The sequence below is a fragment of the Camelina sativa genome, chromosome 13, assembly GCF_030686135.1.
Source record: "Camelina sativa cultivar CO46 ecotype springtype chromosome 13, ASM3068613v1".
Lineage (NCBI taxonomy): Eukaryota > Viridiplantae > Streptophyta > Magnoliopsida > Brassicales > Brassicaceae > Camelina > Camelina sativa.
The window spans coordinates 10,712,844-10,728,232 of NC_141892.1; the positions used below are offsets into that span (position 1 = coordinate 10,712,844).

The 15,389-nt window shown below is 35.5% G+C and overlaps 2 protein-coding genes across 2 annotated transcripts; both read right to left on the bottom strand.

The window, feature by feature from the left end:
• Window positions 1–3,420: 3,420 nt before the first annotated feature.
• LOC147929381 (uncharacterized) lies at window positions 3,421–5,156 on the bottom strand. Its single transcript, XM_087480592.1, has 2 exons — window positions 4,452–5,156; window positions 3,421–4,029 (listed from the first exon to the last, which is right to left on the bottom strand). Exons 1-2 carry the CDS (start codon window positions 5,154–5,156, stop codon window positions 3,421–3,423), a joined length of 1,314 nt encoding a protein of 437 aa, XP_087336718.1.
• Window positions 5,157–10,846: 5,690 nt separating this feature from the next.
• Window positions 10,847–13,535, bottom strand: LOC104736476 (beta-glucosidase 32). The gene is made up of 12 exons (XM_010456471.2): window positions 13,383–13,535; window positions 13,224–13,293; window positions 13,038–13,093; window positions 12,844–12,919; window positions 12,633–12,710; window positions 12,436–12,523; window positions 12,083–12,338; window positions 11,798–11,916; window positions 11,482–11,699; window positions 11,332–11,369; window positions 11,054–11,156; window positions 10,847–10,959 (listed from the first exon to the last, which is right to left on the bottom strand). The coding sequence occupies exons 1-12, from the start codon at window positions 13,533–13,535 to the stop codon at window positions 10,847–10,849; spliced, it is 1,368 nt and encodes a 455-aa protein (XP_010454773.2).
• Window positions 13,536–15,389: the final 1,854 nt, after the last annotated feature.

Below are 15,389 nucleotides of genomic sequence, written 5' to 3' on the forward strand. Positions count from 1 at the left end.
TTCCGTTATGCGTATCTTATTTGAAATGTTAGTTTGTTATGGAAGTCGTTGACTTCTGATGCAAGGTTTAATATGTTGCGCCAAATGGAAAACAAAAGTACAAATAAGATACAAAGGTACAAACAGGAAGTGATACAACGTTTTACCAGCAGACAAAAGACTACAGAGCAGAGCTTTCAGCAAAAGACTACAGATCAGAGTTTTAAACCGAAATGGAAAGCAGAGTTTTAGACCACAGTACAGAGTAGAGATATAAATCAAAAGACTCTGCTCAAAGTATTAAAACAAAAGAGCAGGAGTTAAAGAAAGCTGATATTGAGTGTTCATCAGACGATGCTACCTTGAAATGCATCACCGTCATCGTCTTCTGGCTCATGAGTCTCATCAGGCACATTAGTGGGATGACTGAGATGGATGTCAGCATCTTCAGGATTGGCATCTCGGTTGTCCCTGTTGTTGGCTTGAGTTGGGCTGGTCACTGATGCACCCATACCATTAGTTGGTTGAGCCGATGGAAAAGAGTGTGAGCCACCTTCAGGCATATATTGCTTCATAAATTCCACAACATTACCCAGCTGCTCTTGAAGAGATGTGAGTTGACGTTCAAGAGAGATCCTTTCCACTGCACCAGCTGAGCTTTCTCCACGCTCACCGGATGTAGTTTCTGCCTCCCATTTTGAGATGGTACAACCTAATGAAAAAAAGTGTTGTTAATATCTGATCTCATAACATCAATATGTGTCTCATAAAGACCCACTTGTAACTTGAGCAAACAAGCGAATATGTATAGGTTATCAAACAGTGTAGACAACAAAAGTAGTAAATCATACCTGTTCATGATAGATGAACAATAGAATATGTAAAAAAAATATAAATCCAAATCTTAGAGTAAGTTTGAAACTGATCCAAATAGATATCATAGGAGATCATGTTACCTTATAGAAAAGTTCATCCTCCTGAAGCCGAGTCAACCCTGTGGCAGAGGAACCTCCTTGTGAGGCGCCATCCGAGGGTTGCGAGACTGCATCAATCTCTCTTTGAATCTCTTCTTCAATCGACCTCGCCCTATCATCCACATAAGAGCCATCAGCTTTGAGGTGAGTCTCTCTGAGAATTCGACGCACTGAAGGCAAGATTCCTTCTTTTTGTCGCTAAAACGGAAACAGACATAGTTCAATAACTTTACAACTTCGTTTACAAATATCTAGTCAAACATAATAAACCCAGGTTCATCAGAAAAGTTACAATTAACTCTCGGAGCTGGTCGTATGAACGTGATCAAGATGTGTGAGCGTGTGGACCAAAACCATCACGAGAAGACAAGCGTTTCTCTGAAGCTATCTTGCTCTTCTTCCTAGATGCGTCTGTGCCCCAATACTCCTGCATCATCTCCCAGATATCCCCACTTATCCATTCTGGCTTATTACCAGAAACTTTGGCCTTCGAGATCATGTCTCTGAGGCGGCAACCAAGAACATGATACCCCGCCAACTGCATCATCCCAATAAAAACTTTGCTGTAAAACGAGACAAAATGTATAAGTAGTTACAAATTATGCTATATACATGGAGATGTTTGACTACTAAAGTATGTACACATGACTTACGATGAAATCACCCCACCATTGCATGAGCGCCTCATTGGGAACCGAGGAGATGTTATACCATGGTCCATCAAAGTGCCTCCGGATTGAAGCAATGATTGCTCTCCATGGAGGGTTATCAAGCCCAAACCTGAATACCAAAACAAAAAGTATAGTTAAAGACATTGTATTAGTATTGTCTTCTTCATTCAGTATCTACGATTGTATTTTACTTTCTTCTGAAGTAAACTGGTTTGTACCTGCAATGCTTTCTACATAGCTGTGTAACAAAAGACAATTATAGCAAGACACATACCAACAACCACCCTAAACATATAATTAAAATGTAAGACAACACACATCAATTTACTAGAAGTTAAAAATATCAAAACAAGTCAATATAGAAACAAGTTACACAACATTTTAAAGACACATACCACATAGATCCGTCTTAATGTGCATCACATCAACATCTAACGAGAATTGTGACAAGCCTTCTACACAATTATTATAAAGAGGTTCACTAGCAGTATTTAAACGGTTGAAAAACTTGCAGCCTCAGAGTTAGGGACTTCCCACGCATTATCAGGTACAATAGGTTCATCAGAGTATTCACCTCTTTTAGTATTTATACTAAAAGGAAAAAAAAAATATTTCAGTAATGTTGTTAATTATTGTCTATATACACAACCTATAAATATATATAAATTTATATATATAGCATTTATTATTTTTTGTCTTTTTTATTAACTATATACTTCTAAATTAAATATATATATTTTTTTATCATAAATACCTTGTTTGTGGCATCAAGATTTCTTATGTAGAGGCAAACTGACCTATGTATGCATTAGCATTCCATTCCGGTTCGGGTGTTTGAAACCCAGTATTATCAAAAATTTCGTGTTGCTCTTGATATTGGTATTGAGGCTCGAACATTTCTCCATGAGCTGTCCAAACATAGTAGTTGGGTTGAGACCCCTTGTTATATAAATGCCTGTGGACAATATTTGTGCGAAGAAGCTCTCCGTTTTTACACTGCCGGCATGGACACCAAATTCTACCTCCCTCATATAATCGTTGCTGCACAAAATTCAAGAAGTTCTCCAACCCAACTTCATATTCTACAGAAACTTTCGCCTTATATGGATCCATACGCTCATACATCCACGCTTGCTGAACTTCAATATTATTACTTGAGGAAGACATTTGAATAAGTTGAAAAATTGTTTATTACTAAATAAAGAAAGGACTCAATAAGAAAAAATATAAAACCAAAGAAGGAAGAGAAGACGATCTCTGAATATGTAAGAGAAGTCGTTTTGTGTTCTTATAGAAGAGAGAAAATGTTTATATAAAAGATTAAAAAAAACTATTCTCACAAATGAAGGGTGATTGTTTCCCAACTTATTGATGTGACAGTACCCCATAATTGCTACATTGAAATTTATGTCATACTCACAATAATATTACACATCATTGTCGACAACATGGATCACTACTAATTCACTACGAAACAAGACAACCATCACTCTGTAGCTAAATTACGACAACCATTTTATGATATGTATTGCTACACGTTAAAATTGTCACAACAGTTACCAGTAATTGGTAGCAATATTATAAGACAATTTTTTTTGTCAACTGTATTTATATTATAGTGATGGTTAAAGGTTACAATTAGACTTAAGGAAAGTCATCGCCTGAACAAGGCCAAAAGGACTAAAAAAGTCACAAAAACCATCTAACACCCTATCCATCTAAGACACTTACGGATTCACCGCGACCTTTACAAAATAATGACTCCATCAAGCAGTACAAAGAAACACAAAAAACCTTCAAGAAGAAGATCCCACTCTCTCATCGTTGAATAATCCCGTTAGCCAGAAAGGAAACCCAGCGGCCACATAGGACTGAATTCGACTATCTTTGGAGACACTACGAGCAATGAGAAAAGCTCTTCTATTTGAAGCCCCAACTTCCAAAACAAAATTCCATTCAGCTATCCCATTCAGAACTGACAGCAATCGAGAAGAATGGAATCTAAAAGATGGCCACGCCTTAGGCCTATTAACCGCTCCCACTAAAGCAGAATCCTCCACAGAAAAAGTACATTTCCCCAATTTGTGACTGATCATACTCTCTACAGCCCACACTGTACTAATTAAACTCGCCTCTTGCTTGAATTTTATATTGGAGAAAGCTCTCCTACTATGCAATAACGTCTCTCCATTGGCATCTCTCACCACCCATGACGCACCGACTAAATTCCTCCGTTTGGACCATGAGACTCCAATATTACACTTTAACCAATGTTGAGGAGGAGGACACCACTGATCCAAAACCACCGAATTACTTTCATTGCTCTGAGAACGGATCGAAGGGGATGTGGTTCCATCTTGTGATTGATCGATCACTTGAGCCACAAACCACACCTCAACATCCTCCTGAATTTTAACAGCAGTCCCTTCAAAAACCAAACAATTCCTGTTTTTCCATATTCTCCATAGAATCCAAGGAAAAATTTTCCTGATCTCCTTGGGCCACAACAAGTTATCTCTATTGATTAGCAAGTGGTGAAAATGTGAGAAAACCGATTCCTAGTCTAGTCCAAAGTTTGGCGAAGGGTAGTTAGATAGAGCCCAAATCTGTCTTGCCATAGGACATGAGAACAAGACATTGAAGATAGACTCGCTATTCAAACGACAAACTTGACAGCACCCAACAATTTTGAGTCCTCTACGAACCAAAAGATCTCCCACTGGCAAAGCACCACTCAACAATTTCCAAAGGAAACTTTTATTTTTGGTTCAGTTTGCAATCTCCAAACCTGCTCTTTTAAGATATTTAACAATGGTAGAGCAGTTACCTTTCTGATCAAGTTTTCCTTTTCTAGTTGAATAGCCAGCCAATAACCAGACTTCACCGAATAAGCCCCAGACTTGTTATGTTTCCAAACCAAAAAGTCCTCCATTGACACAACGGGTCTTGTTTCTCTGATTTTGATGATATCAACCGGAAAAAACAAATCTTCCAGTTTCTCCATATCCCAATCTCTTCTCTCAAAATCAATGATATCACTAATCTTTAGGTTGATGTCGATGATGGGGTTCTTTATGTAAGAAGCTCTCATGTCACCATCGTCAAGCCAAAGGTCGCACCAAACACGAATTGATGCTCCATTTCCCACTCGCTTTACCATCCCTTTCCTGATCAAATCTCTCCCATGTAAAATGCTCCTCCATCCAAAAGAGGGTCTAGAGCCGATACCTGCATCCAAAACTTTCCCCAAAGGAAAGTATCTACTTTTTATAAGCCTTGAAAAAAGACTATCCGGATCTTGGATAATTCTCCATGCTTGCTTAGCTAAGAGGGCTTGATTGAATAAACCGATATCCTTGAAACCCATACCCCCTTGATTTTTTGGCAAGAAAAGTCTTTCCCAACTTCTCCAATGAATTTTCCTGACATTTTCAGTTGAACTCCACCAAAAATCTGCCATAGAACTGGCCAGATTAGCACATGATTTCTTTGGGAGTTTAAAACCTGACATTGCGAACACAGGCATAACCATTGCTACCGTCTTCAACATTATCTCTTCCCCCCCCCCCCCGAGATAGAGTTCGGGAATACCATCCTGATAACTTATTCTGCACTCTATCTTTAAGGTAGCTCAGCATCTGAATTTTGGAACTGGTGAAGCATTCTGGTAAACCTAAATAAGTCCCCGCTCCTCCTTGGTTCACAATTTCTAGACAATCTTGAATCTCCAATTTGCTTGCTTCAGGAACTCTCTTCCCAAAAGTGATGGAAGACTTATTGGCATTTATGACTTGCCCTGAGGCAGATCCATAAGCCGCTAGGATGTTTTATAGGACATTAACTTCTTCACCATTGGCTCTACAGAGAAAAGACTGTCGTCGGCAAAAAGCAGATGATGAATAACCGGACCATCTATAGAGAATTGAAAACCCGAGATTCTCCTTTACCTTTGAGCTGAGTTTAGCAGGTGCGTGAGACCCTCGGTGCATAACACCAACAGAAAGGGAGATAAAGAATCTCCTTGCCTTATCTCTCTCTCAGGATTGATCATTCCATAGGCCTTATCATTTATGAGAGTAGAAAAAGTTACAGTTGTAACACACTTCATTATCCAGGAAATCCATGTCTGATGAAAACCTAAGGCTGAAAGCAAGGATCTTAAATAACACCATTCAACCCTATCATAAGCCTTTGACATATCAGATTTAACTGCCATATACTCGGAGGAAAATGGCTCTTTGGTGTTCAACGAGTGGACCACTTCATGTGCAATCAGAATATTGTTTGTTATCAAACGATCAGAGACAAAAGCTGATTGATAATCAGAAACAATCTGAGGCAACAAAGGCTTCAATCTGTCGACTAACACTTTGGAGATCACCTTGTACATGACAGAACAAAGGCTTATGGGCCTAAGATCCAGCATTGAAGAAGGATGAGGGATCTTTGGGATTAAGCACAAGTGAGTGTAGTTCCATTCTTGAGGCAAAAATCTATTGGAAAAGAAATTCTGAACCTCGGCAGTGACCTGGGCTCCTACTATACTCCAGTAATGTTGAAAGAAGAGCGTAGACATACCATCGGCTCCCAGAGCACTAGAAAGATAATATAAAAGACCACCTCTTTGATTTCAGCAGAAGAAACCACACTTATTAACTTATCGTTCATTTCACTTGAAACTCTTGGTTGAAGGTCATGAAACAGATTTGCAAAAGGAGCCGGATTGGATGACTTGTAGAGATCTTGGAAATATGCAGAAGCAACTTCCCCTTTAGAACCTTCGGAGAACTGATTATTTCCATTGGTGTCCACCAATCTCTCAATTCTATTCCTTGATCTAGACTTCTTCACCGAAGCTTGGAATAATTTGGTATTACGATCACCACACTTCATGCATTTTTTCCGGCTTTTTTGTCTCCAAAAGATTTCTTCCTCTCTATAAGCCTTAGCCAAATCTTTTTTCAGGCTAACATCTCAATAAAATCTATGAGAGAGCATAGATTGTTGAACATCCAGGTCTATCTCAATCTTCCTGATCTTGTCTTTCGAGTTAATGGAGTTGGCTCTCTTCCAAGATCTTAAAGCCCTTCTACAACCACGAATCCTTGCAGCTAATGGGAAGTTCAAAGTAGCAGTGGTAGAATACCAAGCTTGAGAGATGGTCTCTTCAACTCGAGGTTTGTGCAGAAACCTGCTGTCGAATCTGAAATTACCATAATAAGAATCTTGGGAGACGATTAGCTTGACAAGGACAGGCCTATGGTCAGATCCTCTCATTTCCAGGAAATGCTGCTTTGAGGCCGGATAGGAATTGAACCAAGCTTGATTACCAAAAGCTCTATCCAATCTACTCTGAATCCACAGGTCGTACCTTCTCCCTGCCCACGTGAAACTATTCCCATTACTAGACAGTTCCTCTATTTCATAGTTTCTCAGCATATCATTGAAAGGTCTAAAAACGGAGCCACATCTTCTTGGTCCTCCTATCTTCTCACCATTATGACAAATGTCATTGAAGTTACCAAGCATAATCCAAGCATCTTTTCTAAGCCTGCCAAACCTAGTGATCCGTTCCCATACCACTTGTCTTTTCTTGAAATCCGGATCACCATAAACGCAAGATACAAAAAAATAATCAGCTCCAAACTGGACTTGCATTTCGATCAAGTTTTTATCCGCAAAGTGGAAGTCCACCTTAATAATATTCTTCCAAAAGATATCTAAGCCTCCACACCAACCAACATGCTGGATTGTAAAAACACGATCATAACCTATCAGTTCTTGCAAATCTAATAATATATCTCTACTGTGCATCGTTTCCATCAAGAACAGCATCTCATGGAAGAAGGTTTTTCGCAACTCCTTGAGACGAGGAAAAGTCAGATCTTGAGACCGTCCCAAGCCCTGACAATTCCAGCTTAAAATGCTCATTGATGAGTGGACGATCCCTCACTTGGGATCACCTTTCTAGGGTTAAGCTTGATGAATTTGCAGTGCTTGAGCCCTCCTCAACTGCTTTTATCTTCTCAATGATTCTCTTTTCTAAGCCAAAATGAACCTGTTGATGATTCCCATCAATGTTTGGTAGTTTCGGCTTTTGGGGTCTATGTCTATCTTTAACCTTTTTTGGAGCAGTGCCGGAAGAACCGGTTACATAGGAACCAATCCTATAAACCGTTGCACCCTCCTGGAAAGGTTGGGACAAAGCTAAGCAAAGATCAGGATTCTCTGAGCCACTACCTGCCGGCTGCTCTGGACCCAACTCCGACGTGGACCACTTCATGTGGTCATTAGAAGAGAGATCATGTCCTGGTAGAAGATATTTCTTGGAAATTGTGGCCACTTTGGATCCCGTAACATCAGTCGAATCAAAGCTAAAAACTAGATCCTTATCCGTATTGACATCTTGATAGATAATAGGAGGAGGTTCAAGTCTAAGCACCGGTTTCCTAGCAATGGGATCCTTCTCAACTTCTCTAACCGAATTTTGAACTCTGTCGACTTTAACTTGAAAGTCTTTTTTGGTATTTGCACGCAGATATTGTCTCATCCCCTCTAAGACCTCCTTTGTAATTTGATTTCTCCCGGTGGTAGGGTCAATACCAACTTGATCCTCTTTAAGAATCCCATACAAAGGATCAGACTCTTTGAGGAAGGGCGTCTTAACATGCTTCTAAATAACCTTACCACCTCTTCTCACATCGGCTTCCGTCTCTCGTTTCTTTATAACAATTGGACAGTAGTCAACATCATGAGTAGCAGACACCAAGTGGAAAAAGACTGAAATCTCAAGGAAGAACAGCTACTAAAAACATTCAAGTTCTTATCGATTTGAGCTAAAACAGGGTGAAAAGATACTAAACAGTGAATTGCGGCTAAAGGAAAAATGTTTTTCCACTCAAATGTTCTCTTCTCGACCTAGACAAAAACTCTAGCTCAGAAAGAAGTTCCTATGCCCAAAAGAGGGAAAATCGACTACACATTACCTTTTAATCATGGCATTTAATCAGGGAAAATAGACGATTAATTTCTATTTTTTTTAATTATTATCTAAATATTTACTACATATTGTGAAGACTTCTGTTGTGGACAATACTGCTACAATATGGTGTGTCACAAATTATGTAACAAATTTACTAGACATTTTTTTGTAACTACCCGTAACTATAAATCTACGTTTACTCACACAAAAGCTACAAATTAAATAACCTCATAATTTGTCACTAATTGGTCATATTATATAGCTATATTTTGCTATAATTATTTCAGTAAGATGTACCGTAACTATTTAGACGGTTTTTACTAGTGACATATGTAAAGGAGGACGCCATTTCTAATACTCATTTTCCCGTGACCATATATGTATCATATATTTATTGGGTCTATTGTAGTTTTTAATGATTAAAACAGAATTTTCTAAGTTTTTGTTAGTAAATGACGAATAGCTAAAAACAAAACAAACAAAAACTATAATGAAATCAAAAGGACGTGATTGGAATTGTAAATTATTATTATGAAGTAATAATAAAGTAAAATCAATGTGGCCTTGAGTTAGTGGTTGAAACCTTTTAAACAAAAAAACGTAGGTCTTTAGCAGAACATGAGTTTGACTTCGAAGGACTACAAGAGTTAATCCAGATTAAAGAACGTTTCCGCCATATTGATGCCAATCGATAACGTTCCATGTAAATCGTTTCTTTTAGGCGCCTCCAGAAAAAAATAAAATAATAGACTAATCATATATGTTTTTGCAGTTGTTAGCAGCGGTCATGTTGCATATACAAAGTCGTCAAATATGATACAATAGGTAGTCAATACTATAAAGTAATCATATTTTGATTAGGATAAATGTGGGCACAAGTCTTCCACTTTCCAAGCAAGGTCGTCAAGTAAAATAGTCAATATATTATGATTGGCTGACGGCACATCTTGACTTTTTCATACTATTCGACTGACATTATTGCTTTAATTAATTAAGAATGATATTTTACATCATGCGTCTTGAAACATGCTTCTATGCTTCTAAGTTTTCCCAGGAGAAAAAGAGACAAAATGAACCACAATAGAAGATCACCCAAAAATAACTGAAACGCACTGACTACCACTTGCCAGGAGATTTCTTAAGAAGAAAAAGAGTATGTGATAAACGTTTGCAAATAAATCCAAATATTTAAACAAGAAAGATAATTTTGTAAGCTCAATGTATTTCTTCCAAAAATATATGAATGATTTTTAATGGCCTACGGGACTTTACTAATAATTTATATTATCATGGTGTTATATGCATCAATTAACACGTTTGTCATGGTTTATTCATTTTTTTTCACTTCATGTTCCTAATTAATCTAACATGTAGTCAAAAATCTTCTTTTAAAGTTTTTAATTCATTTTGAACAGTTATTAGCTTATGATATGTAAATTTTAAGAAAATAATTGAATATAATTGGTTTAGACTTTAAAATTTTTAAATAACAAAAATATACATATATAATTAAAAATTAATATGATTTCTTACCATGTATAAAAAGCATTAAAAATAGATTGATTAGAAAGCGGGAAAAATAACCAGCTAAATGTTGTCAGTATTTCAGAAACAATAAAAACTTAAAAAAATTAATTAGTGTATTACAATAAAATCGTTCCTTTAATTGAGAAGAATCGAATGATAATAAGCCTTTAATTATGACTCTCGAACCATAAGTTAAAATCAAAAGAAATTGATACTGTATAAGATACTACAAGAATTTGGAAACTTAAGAATACAAAAATATACATATATCTCAATAATAACATATTCTTATTACAAGAAATTATCAAAAAATAAATAAAGAATCAGTTAATTACTTTTCACAGTTGAATATTGTTTCCCCACCAACCGAGCTTAAGTCATCTGTAATGCAGACCACCAATTCTTGACACTCTTAAACAAATCCAACGGCATTGGCTTTTCAGATCTTTGAAGAAAATGTTTGAACCATTTGGCTGAGTTTTTAGCATGTCGTTTTAGACCATCTGCATAGTCAACGTAGTAAAGACCGAACCTCACTGCATAACCATGTTCCCATTCGAAATTATCCAACAACGACCATGTAAAATAGCCTCTCACGTCGCACCCGTCATCTCTGCATATTTGCATACATTAAGTTAACTCTTTGATTATTCCAGGACTTTAATAATTAATCATATAGTAATCAGTTTTTATTCTTAAATAGTGAAAATTTCTTACGTGATGGCTTTTTGGAGTTGCTGAAGATGTTTGTGGTGGTACTTTATTCTCTTTGTATCTTCTAATATCTCTTCACGTGTCACTATTCCATTTTCATAGTCATCGAAACCTATACATTTTCACGTGGTTAATTACTTTTTTTTTTAACCAAAAAGAATAGATGAATATATATGGAAATGTTGATATGTTTATAGCGTTCTTACCGTTTTCAGTAATGTAAATAGTTGGATTATTATATTTGTTTTTAATATAATTGAGAATCTTTCGAAAGCCTTCCGGATATGACCAGAGAATTTTGGATCCATCCTGAAATTGAAGAAAAGATGTTCAGACTTTACAATAAAATTGGAACTAGGAAGAATGATTTCTCTTGATATGTGATGCGATGGTATCACAAATGCTTCTTGGCTCCTCTGTAATTTTCACTTATCATGTTTATTAAATGGTATCGTTACTACCAAAAAGAAAAGTTCGTACATACCGATTCTGATGAGATGTTGTCGCCGCTACGATTTGTCACTAATAGAAGAAAAGTGATAAATGTAATGTAAAGTCATTAGTTGTAGGTTCATTAGTATTTTCTTGGTAATAAAATTAGAAAACCAGATAAATCTGTTTTATGAGAACTAACTTTTGTATTGGAGGCGTTGATCGGTCATGAACCGAGGCCGTGAAAGATCGACGTGAAGATCATGAGCAACGAACCGTGCTGTGTAGTAATTTACTCCGATAAAGTCAAATGAATTTTTAACCATGATAGATTGCTCTTTGGTGAAAGAAGGCAATCTACTTCCAGCATTTGTCCTAATCGACTCTGGATAGTCTCCAAATACTAAAGGGCTGAGATGCCTAAATATAGTAGTAAGATAGACAAGATTAGAAATCTATATATTTTTGACTTAAGATAATGAACTGATAACATGAAATGAGTTACATAGATGACCTACCAACCGGTATTGAAAGCAAGAGCTCGCTCAACTGCTTCTTTATCAGCATTGGAATCAATGTCATATGGTTCGAACCAATAGGGAGACAACACTATGCCTATCTTAGCATCTTGTGAAATCTGTTTCACAAATACAATTGATCAATAAAAATGTTATTTCTTTTTCCGTTTAATTCCTATTTTCGTAAATTAAGTGACATGACCAAACCACCTTTTTGAGATCAAATTAAAAGTCATGTAATTAGAAGCATCTATATCTTAGAAAACATTGCCTCATCTTATATACCTTGTCACATTTCCTGAACTCTTCAACGGCAGCAGCATGAGCAAGAAGAAGATGGTGAGAGACTAAATAAGGCTCTGTGCCTGAATCACCAGCTGTACACAAACTGTTTACCCATTTTGAACATCGACCCATTGCCTTATTCCCTGCATCATAACCCGCAACGCTATAGACATATGGCTCGTTGAAGGTTGTCCACATATTGACTTTGTCTCCAAACTCCTGGAAACAGAATCTTGCATAGTTTCGAAAATCATCTCTGTATTAAACAGCACAACAAAAAATATGTCAAAGAGCAATTTTTAAAATTTATACATGGTATAATTAGTATGTATGGATCTAAGATTTTAACTTACATGATTCGAGGACTTAAAAAGCTACCATACTCATCATCAAGTGCTTGAGGGATATCCCAATGATAAATTGTTATAAAAGGTTTTATACCTGCATGTATGTTGATATAAATAGTCTGATGAGAAAAACTCCGGACACAAAGCTATTCATTTTATATCCAAATCAAATAGTTCGAAATAATTAAGCGTATGACTCTAACCGTTCTCGATAAGTTCATTGATTAGATTCTTGTAGAATTGAACCCCTTCTTTATTGACCCCATCACTTAGCTTTCCACCTGAAAATTTCATATTCGAAAGAGGCTAGTAAAAGAATTATCAAATATTCAAAAAGGCAAAAGCATTTGTGTTATAGTTTCTAGGAATATTACTTCATTCCAAAAAAGTAGAAAATAATAAAATTGTACTTACTTGGTAATATTCTTGACCAGGACAGGGAGAATCTGAAACTATCCATATTCATTTCCTTTATTAGTTTGATGTCGTCCTGCTCAATTTTTCAAATTACATAATTAATATAAGTTGTTACATTAAGAAATTTTGTTCCACTGTACATACTAATACAGCAAAAGTATAAACATTAAGGAGGTTATGCATGCACAAACCTTATAACGATGATAAAAGTCTACAGCAATATCCCCATTGTCCATGTTCGTCCTTTCTGTAAAAATGTTAACCTGTTACTTACTAGTTACTACTACTATTTATAATTGATCTCGTACATATATAGAAACATTTCAGAATATATAATAGTACGAGAAACAAAAATATTAACAAATTAGAAAGTGAACCTGGGAATGCATGTGTAAAATTGTCCCATATGCTCGGACTCCTCCCTCCTTCTTCTACTGCACCTTCATACTGCATGACATCCATATATAACTCAGTATGGTTACTTTGTATTTGTAGTACACTATATAATTTGCAACGTCAGTACATTACAAACGAACCTGGTAAGCAGCAGAAGCAACGCCAAAACTAAAATTAGGAGGAAAGCTATAGCGATTTAGTGGAGTTGTCGAAAATCTCAAAGATCTTCCCTCTGCAGCATCCCATGATGCTACACATAGTGTGATTACGAGTGCAATTAGCTTAATTATCATTTTCTTGGATGTTAATTAGCTCAAACAAAGTTTTAGGAAACTATATAATTTTTATTTGAGGCTCAGGATATATAACTTGAGAGGATTGTGAGAAATGTTAATGCATACATCTCCTCTTATATGGAGAGATGTACCGTATTTTGTTAACTAAGGAATCTTAGGAATTGATTTTTGTAAGTATTAAATAATCATATTCTGACCGAAACGGGTTGCCCTTTAATGACTTTTGTTTTATTTATTAATTGTGACTCAACAAACATTTAGACTGGAATGATTCAAATGGTTATTCCTATCTTGTAATGACGTTTTTATAAGATAAGACAAATTACAACAAGGCTTTTGCCCCCCAAAAAAAAAGAGAAGACAAATTACAACATATCACGTTAAGCCTGTAACTAAACAAGAAACAAGTATTTTTGAAATACTTTATCTAATACACACACGACACAACATCAATCAAAACGAACATATATTTTTCGAAGGCTACACCAATATTGTTGTGCGTTTCGAAAGCTCTCGGTCGCTCAAATTAGAAAACGTGTAAGAGATCCATAAACAAAACTATATTCTTGAAGTTTATAACTGTTATTGAAACGTTGAAAAAAAATGAAAGTATTATAATGAAAACTATATTATAACAAAAATAAGCTCAGAAATGTAATTATCAATAAAATTGAAATTCAATAATAGATTCATATAACAAGAAATAGGAAATAATGAAGGGGGATTTTTAAAAATACACATTTTTCTATGTCACTTTTCAAAACTACTTTTTCATGTTGTTTATTTTCAAAAATACTCTTTTTAATATATAAAATGACTAAATTCTAAACCATAAACCCCAAATACTAAACCTTACCTCCTAAAAACTATACTCTAAATATAAAATAGAAAACTCAAACCTAAAAAAAAATTCTAAAAATTAATTTAACACATTATAATTGTATAAAAGAAGATAAAAATGAAAATGTTAAAAAAGAGTATATTTGAAAAAGGTATCTTAAAAAGAGCATTTCTAACAAATTCTGAATAATGAATCATAAACAAAACAAATTCTTGACTCCGTATATATATATATATATATATGTAATATGTATATTAAGCTTAATCCAAACATATGTTTCTCCTGAATTTTGAAGAAAGAAAATAAATAATAAGATCATTAATATATTCCCTCTAAACTGAATTAGGTGGACTGCAAAAACTAGGCCTAAGCATTCGGGTACCCGTTCGGGTTCAGTTCGGGTATTTCGGGTTTTCGGATTTTTGGGTTTAGAGGTATAGAACCCGTTCGGGTATTTCTAGATTTCGGATTCGGATTGGGTTCGGTTAGGGTGTTTTGGGTTTGGATTCGGATTACCCGAAGATCACAAAATTCAAAACTTTAGTATCCAATTTAGTCTAAATTATTCAATAATACGTAATTTATCTAAAAATTTAGAGTACTTTTTACCCAAATTTACTAATAAACAGTTTAAATACTTCAAATTATTGAAAATATCTAAAAATCTGAATATTTTAGTCATTTATATTATTAAAATTATAAATATTACTAATATATTACTACTATATATTAATAATGTGGATATATTCGGATACCCGTTCGGATTTCAGTTCGGATCGGGTTCGGATTTTTGGATTTAGAGATTTAGAACCCATTTAAGTATTTTATAATTTTGGATACAGGTTCAGATCGGGTTTTGTGGATCAGGTTCGGATCGGATCTTCGGATCCGGGTATTACAGTTAACTAAGATTGGAATGTAATGACAAATGCATTTAGAAATATGAACAATATTCTTTTGACATTTTTACGTTTTGATCGGACGAGAACGCTCTTCCTCTTTCTCTTCCT

Bases quoted from the DNA above. Each gene is read 5' to 3' on its own strand.
- LOC147929381 (XM_087480592.1), bottom strand. From the start codon at position 5,156: ATGGTTATGCCTGTGTTCGCAATGTCAGGTTTTAAACTCCCAAAGAAA. The intron at 4,030-4,451 runs GTAACTGCTCTA...GTTAAAATTCAG, and splicing joins AGGAAAACTTGATCAGAAAG to GAGGATGTTGAGGTGTGGTT.
- LOC104736476 (XM_010456471.2), bottom strand. From the start codon at position 13,535: ATGATAATTAAGCTAATTGCACTCGTAATCACACTATGTGTAGCATCA. The intron at 13,294-13,382 runs GTTCGTTTGTAA...GATGTCATGCAG, and splicing joins TTGCTTCTGCTGCTTACCAG to TATGAAGGTGCAGTAGAAGA. The intron at 11,917-12,082 runs GTATATAAGATG...TTTGTGAAACAG, and splicing joins AGTTCAGGAAATGTGACAAG to ATTTCACAAGATGCTAAGAT.